At 47.4% G+C, this 13,573-nt stretch overlaps 1 protein-coding gene across 1 annotated transcript; it reads right to left on the reverse strand.

Annotated features, from left to right (window-relative positions):
- Positions 1-10,418: 10,418 nt before the first annotated feature.
- Positions 10,419-12,309, reverse strand: CMA1 (chymase 1). Its single transcript, XM_078078732.1, is given in 5 exon segments — positions 10,419-10,562; positions 10,954-11,117; positions 11,120-11,385; positions 11,425-11,593; positions 12,240-12,309. Coding segments are annotated over 5 exon segments (813 nt in total).
- Between the last annotated feature and the right edge of the window lie 1,264 nt (positions 12,310-13,573).

Raw genomic sequence — 13,573 nt, forward strand, 5'->3', positions numbered from 1 at the left:
GAATCTTACAACTATAATGTTAAAACGAAAAAGAACTTGCAGGAAAGTAATTGCAATATGGTACTATTTATATTAAGATTAAATATAGGCAAAATAATGCACTTTTTATTGAGGAGACAGATTTGCAGTTAAAGTAAAAAGGAATGCATGGGAGTGAAAATGAAAAAAAAAAAAACTCAGGATAGCATTTACCTGTGGGGGTGAGCAGAAAAGCCGTCCAGGAGGAGTACTGGGGAGACTGACTTCTTATTTCTTAGGTGAGGTAGCGGGTACGTGGGCATTCATTTTGTTTTTCTTTGTCTGAAATAAATAAGAATATGTAGTGGTTTGAAAGTTTATAGTCCATCTCAGATGTGCAGAAACAGAACTTTTTTTTTAATTTTAATTTTTAAAAAAGATTTTATTTATTTATTTGAGGTGGCGGAGAAAGAGAGAGCGCGAGTGAGCATGAGCATAGCAAGGGGAGGAGCAGAGGGAGAGGGAGAAGCAGACTCCCTGCTGAGCGCAGAGCCTGTCACTGACTTGGGGCTGATGCAGGGCTCGATCCCAGGACCCTGAGATCATGACCTGAGCTGGAGTCAGACACTTAACCAACTGCGCCACCCAGGTGCCCCAGAACTTTATTACTTATAGTTGAACACAACTTGCTCATGAACGCTTCTCTTTGGCAGTGGAATAAACTTAAACTCAACCAACCAAAGTAACTTTCTCATTTCTAGTTTAAAAGTTCTCAGTTCACTCAGTTTTCTGTGAGTAAATTCTCAGTTTTTCAGAGTACCTCATCTGTCTTCTCCCTTCCCTCTCCCCGCTGGACACCTGGGGGTAGGAGATCTTTGGTCCAGGCTCTGCCATCCTGTGAGGAAGAATCTCTTCTTGTTCGGCCTTTGCATGTTGCCAGCTATCGGCGGAGACACGGCTGGTTAGGCCAGGCCTCTGGGCATGGTGTTTGGATACAAACTCCCAGGCTTCTGGGTGTTATATCTTCTACCTATGATACCCATGGTCTGGAGTGTCTCCTAGGAGAGTGAGGAACTCTCAGCTTGTCTTCTGGCCAACAGCATGGAACGGTCGGGGCTTGGTAAGTCTCCCCTTAGGCTCATCTCTTCGTTATTTGCCATAATCATTACTGCCCAAGCATCTCGCTGCAGTCTAGCACTGTTAGTTATATACTGCTGTTAACAAATTATCTCAAAACTTAGTGGTTTGAGGGGTGCCTGGCTGGCTCAGTTGGTAGAGTGTGTGACTCTTGATCTCTCGGGCTTGAAAGTTTGAGTCCATGTTGGGTGGAGAGATGACTTAAAAAAATAAAATCTTAAAAAAATAATTAGTGGTTTGAAACAACAATAATAATATTTATTATCTCATACAGTTTCTGTGGGTTAAGAATCTGCGAGCAGCTTAGCTAGGTGGTTCTGGCTCAGGGTCTCTCAAGAGGTTATGGCCAAGATAAGGGTCAGGGCTGCAATCATCTGAAGACATGGAGGATCCTTTCCCAAGGTGGCTCACTCACTTGGCCCTTGGCAGGAGGCTTTCATTTCTTGCTGGCTGTTGATAGAAAACCTCAATTTCTTGCCACGCAGATGTCTCCATAGGGCTGTTAGAGTGTCCTTATGACATGGCAGCTGGCTTCCCTGGAGCTAGTGATCTAAGAGAGTAAGATTGAAGCCTCAAAGCCCTTAATGACCCACCTAGACTTGGAGGTTCCGTACAGTTGCTTTGACCATGATCTATTTGTTAGAAGTGAGTCACCAAGTCCAAGTGGAGGGGAATTTGACTCCAACTTTTGAAGGGAGGGGTGTCGAAGAATTTGTGGACCTATTTTAGGAGCACCACAAGCTCTGTGCTGTAATTAGGACTTCTCTGAGAGGCTCGTAGTCTCTCAGCTATGCTTGGGGATTGGGGCACAATCCTGCTGATTTCAGATGTGTCCTCTACCTCTCTGGGTCCGGTATCTCTCTCTGCCCCTCTAGCTGAGTTCCTTCTCAGAGAAGCCATGCAACATTTATAATCTAGTTTTGACTTCGCCAAATCTCTCTGAGCTCCTTCCCCACGCCCAGGAAAACCTGTGTGATGGGCAACTGCTCTGATGTCATATCCTGTTTCCTTTCTATTCTTTGATTTATAGAACAAATTCTTTGCTCAATCTTCCAAGATCTGATTTGTTGGAACACCTAAATAATTTCTTCTCTCAACAAAACTTTGCTCTTGCAAGTGAATCTTCTACTTTCCGAGCTATTCCAGGCTCTTCTCTATTGTAATTTGGCTTTATTTTCAGGAAGATTTATCCCTTTTATGGCAAGGATGGCTTCTTGGCTCCTAATCCCAGCAAAAATCTCAGAATTGGGGGCACCTGGGTGGCTCAGTCAGTTAAGTATCTGCCTTCGGTTCAGGTCATAATCCCAGAGTCCTGGGATTGAGCCCTGTGTCAGGCTCCCTGCTCTCTTCTTCTCCCTCTCCTCCCTGCTTGTGCTCTCTGTCGCTATCTCTGTGTCTCTCTCAAATAAATAAAGTCTTTAGGAAAAAAAAAATCTCGGAATTGACTCTCATTGGACTGATTTGGTTTGTGTGTCCATCTCTGAACCAACCACTGTGGTCAAGTATGGAGTGTTCTGACTGGCTAGGCCTGGGACATGTGTCTACTGCTAGACCAGGGTTGGGGGGGCCCTGCTCCCCGTCCTCCAGTGTGGAACCTCAGCCAGGTCGCTGAGGTATCAAGGGACTCCTCCCCTCTTCAACCACACCCTAGTTATTGACAACCCCTTCTTTCTCTCCTGGCTTTGTCTTTTCTTACAGTGAGCTGGGGACTGGGCAGAGGAGGTTCTGCTAAATCAGATACCTTTAGACCATGGATTCAGGAGGGTGGAGTTTCATCAATATTGTCATGGAGGTGAGGCAGGAGTTCCTTCCAGACCTTTGTGCCCTGCGTGGGAGGGGATATACATAGGGACAGTGCTAGCTCCCAGCAACCACCTCTTCTCTCCCGGAGGCTGATGGGGAGCAGGTCCTGTCTGAAGTGTCCTCAAACTCCCCTCAAACTCCATAAAGTCTCTCTTTTTCTGAGTCTGGTGATGAGTGGGTTGACTTCTCCTTCCTTCTTAGCCTCTCCTTTTACAACTGAACTAGTTAAGTTAAACTGTTTGCAGCTCTCACAGTCCATCTGACACTTGAGCAGCTAAAACATTCAAATCTGAGCCAGACAATAAGACATGAGATATTTCTGTCTGCATCTGGGTGTTGGCGCAAATGCAGCTGGTTTGCCCTTCAGGGAGACAAGGGTCTCTTCTGAGTCTTTAGCAATCACAAGGATCTCATTCATTGAAATGGGACTGTTTCCCCCACAGCTGCTTCCTGAAACAGCAAAAGGAGCTGAGCATGGTCCCTCTGGGTGGTGAAGCTATCACCACAGGGCACGATGGGAAACCAAGACTTAGGGTGGTGTCCTGGCTGCTCCCCTCAGCTTGGGCACAGGACGGGGGGTTTGCCGGTGACAGGCACCTCTGCCCTTCCCCTCTGCCACCTCTAACTGTGTGAATGTCCCCTGCTTCATTTTGTTTGGGCAGATTTTTGCAACTTCTCTCAGGCTCTGGGATGTTACTTGCTAAATGCAATTCACATCATCATCTCACATAGTTTCTTATTAAAATATGGCAGAACCAACCAACCAACCATCCAGCCAAGATCTTGATACTGGACACGCAGCAGATTAAGGATCCTAGAGCCCCCTTCCTCCCTTTAAAGATAATCTCCTCTGACCTCAGATTTTGTGGTGGCAAAAAGCAGTGTTCCCGGAGGCTCACCCTCTGTGGAAATGCCGCTTTTCTCCGGGGGCTCCATCTTCTCCTCTCTTCTCTGCCCCCCATGCAGAGCTCTAGATGCCACCATCTTCAGTCAGACCTCTATCCAGACCTCTGTTCCCAGTGGAGCCTTACTCAGGAGCTGAGAGCGTCTCACCTCCAGCATCAGCCCCATCTCCTCTCTTGGTCTGGACCTACTGGGAAGACCAAGGGCCCCTGAGATCTCTCTGAGTCTAATTTCCAGAGCAGCGAGTGAGAAGTGAAATGAGCTAAGGATTGCCCTCCTATGGGCTCTGCCAATGCTGGTGTGTGTGTGTGTGTGTGTGTGTGTGTGTGTGTGTGTGTGTGTGAGAGAGAGAGAGAGAGAGACAGAGACAGAGACAGAGACAGAGAGAGAGAAACACACCCACAGAGATCAGCCTTTTGTCAGGCTGAAGGGAAATGTTCAGCATGAACAACAGCTCTTCTTGCACCCCCAGAGGCCTCACTAGCCCAGAAATTCCCTTTCCTACCCTCTCAAAGGGAGAGCCACCGTCTGCAGACAGTTGTCAGCCTTCTTGTTCTGGGCTGTAAAAGGGCCATTGGGAGCTTTTCCTGGGTTTGTTTCCCCCGTGGCCAACAGTGAAGCAAACAGATACAGGTGGGAAAAGCCACGTCAAGTCAGGGGACAGAACGTCCCCCTATTTCATTGCTGGATCGCGGATTACTAAACAGGACATTTGCAACTCTTAGTGGAGTATGAAGAACTTAACGAAGGCTTGTCTGATCAGCAGGGACTTCATGGGAAGGTGATCTATGGGACAGAATTCCAGAGAAAAAGCAGGAGGTGGGTAGGCAGCTGAGGGTGAGTGGCCCAGTATGTGAGGAATTTATTAAAAAAATAAATAAATAAAAATAAAGATTTTATTTATTTGACAGAGAGAGACACAGAGAGAGAGGGAACACAAGCAGGGGGAGTGGGAGAGGGAAAAGCAGGCTTCCTGCGGAGCAGGGAGCCCGATGTGGGGCTCGATCCCAGGACCCCGGGATCATGACCTGAGCCGAAGGCAGACGCTTAATGACTGAGCCACCCAGGCGCCCCTAAATAAAATCTTAAAAAAAAAAAATGGACAAAACATGAATCTAAAACCCCAGAGCTCTCTCCACTGTAGGTCACCTGACCAGTCCGAAGAGTAGAGAGAGGTTAGAGCACCTGTTACTTTAATGGGAACTGTGCCACTTGAGGAAGGGGTGGACCATGCTTCGTTAGAGTGGAATTAGAGCTGATGTTTTTACCTCGGGTTTGGAACTAGGCTGCAGTATAGACCAGGCCAGATGTGAGCTGCACTTCCTTTACTAATAGTGTTTATGCCCAATTAAATCCAGCATCCTTGGGAGAGAAGGGAGATCACAGATAAAGTAGGAAAATTAATTAATGAACAATTGAAAGGTAAAATATTAAAAGGCAACAACCCTGTAAATTAAGAAAGGAAATGTCTGGATTGATGCTTCCAGGCATTAAAAAAAATCCTCACTGGTGATTAACCAGCATAGTCGAAGAGGCTGCTACAGCTAAAAATATGTCTTTAAAAAATATGGTCGGGGCGCCTGGGTGGTGCAGTTGGTTGGGCACCTGACTCTTGGTTTTGGCTCGGGTTGTGAGTGGTCTCAGGGTCATGGGATCAAGCCCCATGTGGGCTCCATGCTCAGCGTGGAGTCTGCTTGAGATTCTCTCCCTCTCCGTCTGCCCCTCCCGCTCGTGCTCTCTCTCGTGCTCTCTCTCAAATAAATAAATAAATAAATCTTTAAGAAAAATATGGTCAAATTGGCTGAGTGAGGAAAAAGAGAGGACACTGGATGGCAAGAGTTAGATATCAACTAGAAATAAGGTTACCAAAACACTGAGAGGGACTGAGAACAACTTAACAACAACAACAACAAAATCCAAACTTTTAATTGCCATGCGTAACACGAATATCACTCAGTGAGTTATCACCGAGTGAGCACATTCCTGTAACTGCTCCCCCAGTCAGGAACAGAACATTACCAGCTCTCCAGAAGGCCCTCATTCCCCAACCACGTGCCTTGTCCTAATTCCTGCCTTGTCCATCCTCAGCAAAGGTAACCGCTACCTTGACTTTGAACACATACATTGGTTTTATTAGTTTCTGAAATGGACTAACACAATAGGTCTTCTTTTGAGTCTTGCTTTTTGTCTCCTTCTCAATAACATGCTTGTGAAGTTCATCCATGTTATTGGATGTAACAGCAGTTACGTTTTATTGCGGGGTGTGTCCCATGTACTCGTATCATACAGCAGTTGTATTTATTCATTCTACTGTGGATGGACTTTTGGATTGTTCCCAAGTATCCTGTCATTATGAGCATTCTTGTTCATGCTTTATGATGCAGGTCTTTCTTTTGGCTATGTTCCTAGAAGTGGAATTGATAGGTCAGAGGATGTGCATGTTTTGTTTCTCATAGGATGCCGTCGAAGTGGCTGAGTCTGTTTACACGCCCTCCAGCCCCGTAGGAGTGTTTCTGTTGCCCTCCTTGGCAGTACTGATATTATCAGTCTTTATTTGTAGCCATTCTGATGAGTGTGTAGTGGTATTGCGTTGTGGTTTTAATTTGTATTTTCCTGACAGCAAATGAGGTTGGATGCCTTTCATAATGTTTATTGGCCATTTGGATATCTTGTTTTGTGAATTTCTTATTCAAGTCTTTTGTGTTTCTATTGGATGGTCTGAATTTTTTCTTATTGCTCGACAGGCATTATTTGTAAGTTCTGCATATGGGATACAAGGATTTTCCTCTACTCAATGGCTTGCTTTTTCATTCTCTTAAAGGTGTCTTTTGATAAACAGAGGTTCTTCTTGTCATCCAATATATCAAATCACTTTTCCTTTGAGACAGTAGTTCTTAACTGGAGGTAATTTTCAGATAAAATACAGGACATCTAGTTAAATCTGAATATCAGATAAACAATGAAACAAATTTAATATATGTATGTCTCAGATAATATTTGGGACACGTACTATTTTGCTGTTGTTGATCTGAGATTCAAGTTTAACTGGGTGTTCTGTTTTTTCCCCCTAAATCTGGCAACTGTACCCCAGGGGACATCTGACCGTGCCTTGGAGACATTTTTGGTTGTCATAACTGGGATAGTTTTGGCAGTGGTGGCGACATCTAGTGGGAGGCCTGGGCAGCCCCCATAACAAAAATGTATCCAGTTCATAATGTTGGTAGTGCAAGGTGGAGAAACTTGCTTTTAAGTTAGAGGTTTTTGTGTGCCTTGAAGAAATCGTTCCAAACCCCAAGGTAAAAAGGTACTCTCTTGTCACATTGTCTAGAAGTTGTATTGTTTTACCTGTCATGTGTGGGTCACCTGGAATTGATTTTTCTGGGTTTGTGAGATGAGGTCAAATTTCATTTTCCCCACGGATATTCACTTGGCCCAGCAGTACGTACTGAAAGGACTGTCCTTTCCCACTGTCCTGCTGTTGTTACTTTGTCATAGTCCATAGGTGAATGTGTCTCTTTCCAGAGTCTATTCTGTTTCGTTGCTTTAATTGATTGTCTTTGCCTCAACATCACATTGTACTAACTACAAGAGATGTAATAAATCTTGATTGCTGGGAATATTTTAGTCTGGGTTTTCCCAGAACAGACCCTGATACAAAGATTTGAGTGCAAGGAGTTTATTTGTGATGTGACTCCTGGAAGCGTCAACAGGGGAGTAGAGAGAAGTAGAGTAGGGAAGGAAGGAGGGAAAAAAATACAGGGTGTGTTACTGAGCAGATCAGTGCTGCGGACGCCCGGAGCTTCATGTCACCTGGGACTTTTGGGGGATGGTGTAACACGTGCCTCAGAGTTGTGTCACCAGCAGAGTGATGACACTGGGTTAATTACCCACCAATTCCCATCCCTTATGGGGTGAGGCCACTTGAGGGGCCGCTTCTCGTCTGCTGTGTGCCCTGGCTGAGCATGCTCCTACACCAGAGAAAGCTTTTAGGGAAAGAGTTGTGGATGACCAGAGTAAGAAGCCTTCTGTGGAAGCGCCCTTCAGCGAGCAGTGATGGAGTAGGGACAGTGTCAGGTCAGGTCCCCTCCTGCCCCACATTGAGTTCATTTCACCTTGGCATTGATTCTTCAAGGGAGTGGTCATTTCAATTTATATAAAAAGTATATATATATATATATATATATTTTTTTTTTTTTGGTAACTATAAGAGATATTATTATTTAAAAAAAGATTTTATTTATTTATTTTAGAGAGAGAGAGAGAGAAAGAGAGTGAGCAGGAGGGGCAGAGGGAGAGGGAGACAGAGAATCCCAAGCAGACTCTGTGCTGAGCATGGAGCTACATGCAGGTCTTGACACCATGGCTCCGAGATCACAACCTGAGCAGAAACCGAGAGTCCCACGCTTAACCGACTGCACCACCCAGGTGCCGCATATAAGGAGACATTATTTTAAGGAACTGGCTCCCACCACCGTGGGAGCTGGCAAGTTTGAAATCTGTAGGTCATGCCAGCAGGCTGGAAATTCAGGTAAGAGTTGATGTTGCAGTCTTGAATCTGAATTCCTCAGGGCAGCCGTCTAGAAACAGGTTTTCTCTGCTGCCATCTTGAGAATTCCTTTGTTGGGAACCTGTCTTTGCTCGTAAAGCCTTCACCTGATGGGATGAAGCCCCCCTGCATTATGGAGGTTTACTTAAAGTCTATTGATTTAAAAGATTTTTTAAAAAAGATTTTATTTATTTATTTGAGAGAGAGAGAATGAGACAGAGAGAGAGCATGAGAAGGGGGAGGGTCAGAGGGAGAAACAGACTCCCTGCTGAGCAGAGAGCCCCATGCGGGACTCGATCCGAGGACTCCAGGATCATGACCTGAGCTGAAAGCAGACGCTTAACGACTGAGCCACCCAGGCGCCCCTAAAAGATTTTTTAAAAAAGGTTTTATTTATTTATTTTAGAGAGAGAGAGAGAGAGCACAAGCAGGGGAGAGGAGCAGAGGGATAAATAGACTCTTCGCTGAGCAGGGAGCCCAAGGCAGGGCTCGATCCCAGGACCCTGAGAGCATGACCCGAGGGGAAACCAGGAGTCAGACGCCTAACCCACTAAGCCACCCAGGTGCCTCACAAAGTCCACTGACTCAAATGTTAAGCACTTTGTAAGGACAGGCTATAGTGCCTTCAGTGGCAGCTGGTCCTAGGGTCATCATGAGTAGTTGTTTCCCTCCTCTGTCACCTATCCCCCATCCCCCGCCCCGCTCCACTCCATGGCCAGCTCTTCTGTTGGTTTAAATTGTTTACCCACTAGGGTAAACCAGACCTTTATCTCTGAGGTTCCTGGGCTTTTTTTTTTTTTAGGGTAGAGTTGCTACAGCTACATGTTTCAGTTGTCACTGGGCATAGAAGCCCCAAGGAGTGCCTCATACTCCCCCTGCCCTTATTATGTGGCAACAACTCTATCTTTGTATAATAATAAAGGTGAGTTATCCATGTCACTGGGGTAAGTTCACTGTTGCCTAGGGATTCACTCACGATCAAGACAAGCTTGACATGACAGTTGGCAGCCATAACTTTAGATTTAGTGGAACCCTTACTATATCCTCCGTTCTGGTGGAAGCAAGTCCCCCAGTCTATCTTCTTTGCATCTCTGATTGGAAGTTCCACAGATGGTAGATCTTCTCCTATCGAGGTGGACTGTGAGGAGGGCCCTATGTGGCACCAACTGCCTTCCCTAGATCGAGTATTTAAACCAGTGGTTCTCACTGAGGATGATTCCTGCTCCCCTGCCCCCTTGGGGACCACTTGGCAATGCCCTGTGAAACTTCTGGTTGGCAAAACTTAGCGGGGAGGGGTGCTACTCCTGGCACCTAGTGGGGAAAGGTCAGGGATGCTCTAAACATCTGACATCTTTGCTTGTGATTCACACTGTTCTTAGTGATTCTGAATATTACTAGAGATAAATCCGAATTGGTATAGAGTAGATGATTATAGCAAGGATCTGGTGTAACATCTTGTTTAAGTTGGAAATACCGATCCTGCCTCTCCAGGGATTCCCTCTCTCTTCTTCTTCTTCTTCTTTTTTAAGATTTTATTTATTAATTTGACAGAGAGAGACACAGCAAGAGAGGGAACACAAGCAGGGGGAGTGGGAGAGGGAGAAGCAGGCTTCCGGCGGAGCAGGGAGCCCGATGTGGGGCTTGAACCCAGGACCCTGGGATCACGACCTGAGCCGAAGGCAGACACCCAACTGACTGAGCCACCCAGGCGCCCCTCCCTCTCTCTTCTTTCTTTCCCTAATTTTTCTTCATTATTTCCTCTCTGTCTCTTACACTCACTCCCCTCCCACATCCCGACTCCTTCCAAAGCTTGTAGGCTGCTTAGGCTGGGGCTGATTGCTCTGTGCCAGGAGAGGGGAGAATCAGAGAGAGGACACATGCTCAAGTCTGGAAGCTGGGTCTTTACTGAGGTTTACTGAGGACTCTGTGACCTGGAGGAGCCTTCTTGGGTGTGAGGGATGTGGCAGGGCCTCAGCAGAGACCAGAGGCAGCTCCGGAGTAAGTGGCACAGAGAGCCTGCTCAGGTCTGGCTCCAGATTTCCCCTCGGGCTGGCCTAGGCTCCGTACAGGCTTAATTCTGCTTCAGGACCTCATTGATCCAGGGCCGGTAGTGGAGGATTCGGGTGAAGACAGCAGGGGGCTTTGCATTATCCTGTCCATAGGAGACAATGCCCTGGGCCACCCCAGCACACAGAAGAGGGCCCCCTGAATCTCCCTAAGAGAGCGAGAGAGAGAGAGAGCGAGCACAGAAGGTGAGCAGGGAAGTCATCCACTCCTGCCTGTGGGTCCCAGTTCTGAGTCACAGAGAGACCTCCGGTCAGACCCAGCAGCCCTGGCTTCTCATGGGGTTATACATCTCGGTATGATGCCCCTTTCCCTTTCCTTCTTGCTACCCCTTGTGTGCTGGGCAGCAGCCTGGGAGGGATGGTCAGAGACTGCATGGCGGGAAGCGGGGGATAGATCTGCAGAGGGGCAATTCCAGTTCCTTAGGCCTATGATCTGAAACCCTGCTGCTGGCGGACAGTCTTCCCACTCCATCTCCTTCCAGGAGACATCCTAGAACCCAAACAGAGATTTGTGGAAAAGAACCCATGTTGGAGGGTCACCTTAAATGCAGTTTTTGTCTTCCTGGGATTGCCAACACACAGCTGGGGGTTGTCTTCAAAAGCTGGGTAGTGTCTACAGGCTTGGGGATCCGTGAGCCTCAGCTCCACCTCTTGCAGAGAGTCAGAGCCTGCTCCATTCACTTGTCTTCTTCCCCAGCCAGCCCCCCGCACATTCTCCCGGGTGGGATGAAGTTGAACTGGGGTGGAAGGGGGAGTGTCCCCACGGCCAGGGTCAGGTTGGCTTTCTCCTTCAACTGTGAAGGGCATGAAGGACACTTGGGTAGGGCCTCCTTTTTCCTTGGCAGATTGCTGAGCTCACAGTGATCGAAGATCAGGGCATCCATCAACTATGGGCCCAATTTCCTTAAATTCAAGTCTTGCCTCTCCCAGGCCCGGGACCCCTCCTGAGGCCACCCAAGCATGTGTCCCTGGCTGCTATGCTGGCTGTTTATGTCCTTTCTGGAGATAAACAGGACCCTGTTGTGTCACCTTCCTGCACAGTGAGCCGCTGTCAGCACGAAGTTCCGTCTTATCAGGAAACCACCACAAGACATCAGGTGATTCTGGGGAGTGATGATTTCCAGGTGGGCCATGTAAGGGCGGGAGTGTGGCTTGCACTCTGTGCCCCCAATGATCTCCCCTGGAACAGAGAGCCCCCAGGGCCTGAACACGGAGAAACCATAGGCTGGGCTGAAGTTGGGAATCTCATCCTCACCCTGTACTCCGCCCGTCGTCCCCCTCAGGAGGCTCTGGTATCTGGTCTCCCCACCCACAACCTCCCATATAAATTCTCGTTCCTTCTTCCAGGTCTAACAGCCAATCTGGCCGCAGATGCATTCAGGCATTTTTCACCTCGGATTTCCACCGCTCCCATACTGCCCGTGCCTTAATGCTCCTTTGTGACCATGCAGGGCAGGCTCTCCAGGTTCCTGGCTTGACCTTCTCCACAGGTCGTGAGCAGCATCACAGAATGGCCACATTACACAGTAAAATGTAGCCCCGAAGCTCAGAGGATGAAGGGAACATAGGACCTTCTACGCAGTACCTCACATTATAGCATGAGAAGATGCCCCTCTTCCTCCCACCTGTTGTGGGCTTTCCCTGATCACTGGGGTTCCTTGTCCCCTGGGGAACTACCATAGGCTGCAGAGACTGGGTGGGCGCATCCCAAGTGGAATTCACTCTGGACTCCTGCAGAGAGATCCTGCGACCTTGTTTAAGAGTCGGCTATATTCAGACTAAACCTTGTTTTGGGGGCCGATCCTGCCGCTTCCAGAGGGAAGGACCGCAAGACTCAGCAGCTTGAGCTCTGCACCATAGGAGGAGGAGTAGCAGGGTGAGAGGGAGACTGTGCATCTTCTCAGGGAGGCTGCCCCGGGCAGATGCTGCTTCTATTTTTCGGTCTTGGATTTTATAACTCCAGCAATGAGCGAAGGGCTGGGCTGGTCACCACAGGAACTGCGTGGTCATGGTTTCTTCTCCCATCCTCAGCTGGCAGTCTGAGCTTTCAACCGCAGTGCCTTATCTGGGGAGCGGGGGTGGAGGGATCATGTCTTTCCCAGGTAGGGCAGTTTGTTAAAACCTCTTCAGAAACATGGGTTGGGAGAGTCCTTACGCAGAGCATCCAGAAACATATGCACTTTTATGGCCCACAGTAGGAAATGCATTTTGCAGAAGGACCCAATGCACATATACGTGTGCGTGAATACACGAGCACAAACATACACACATACAACAATCAGAAGTTTCAAGAAACAGTATTTATCCTGGTCACGTGCAGTACTTTCAGTTTCTATTCTATTCCGTTCCACTCCATATTAAAATATGAACAGCACCCCACTTAAACGATAATTACCAGCAGTTTGAAAACCATTGATCTTGGGGCGCCTGGGTGGCTCAGTCGTTAAGCGTCTGCCTTCGGCTCAGGTCATGATCCCAGGGTCCTGGGATCGAGCCCCGCATCGGGCTCCCTGTTTGGCGGGAAGCCTGCTTCTCCCTCTGCCACTCCCCCTGCTTGTGTTCCCTCTCTCGCTGTGTCTCTCTCTTCAAATAAATAAATAAAATCTTTAAAAAAAAAAAAAAAAAAAAAAGAAAACCATTGATCTGGATCTCTTATTGGCAGAAGATCCACGGAGAGTAGATGTGGGAAGGGAACAGACCCTACGGTGGGACTTTACATACATTATCACAAGAGCAATTGGGATTGGAATTCGCATTTTTTGAGACAGCCCATGCATCATTTATTGTCCCAACTCTTAGATATATTTGCATAATGACCCTGTGAAGTAGGTATTACTAGCTCAGTTTTATGGATTGGCTATTGAGGCTTATGGTTCAGAAATAGATTTTCCTGATTCCAAATCAAGGGCCCTCTCTGCTCTACCACTGCAGAGAAACAGAGAAATGGAGGCCCACTAATGGGGATGTAGATGGAGTCCTGTCCTGTGGGCCTTCCCCAGTTGGACCCAAAATGGGAGGAGTAAACAAATGAAGCATTTCTAGTTTTCACTCATGTGTGAGAAGTTGAGAGGTAGGTAGTCCAGGGCTAGGGTGGTAGTTCCACAGCATCATTAAGGCTCAGGTTCACCAACATTCAGTTTTGTTTCACCTGTCCTGGAGG

Source organism: Halichoerus grypus, chromosome 8, assembly GCF_964656455.1.
Source record: "Halichoerus grypus chromosome 8, mHalGry1.hap1.1, whole genome shotgun sequence".
NCBI lineage: Eukaryota > Metazoa > Chordata > Mammalia > Carnivora > Phocidae > Halichoerus > Halichoerus grypus.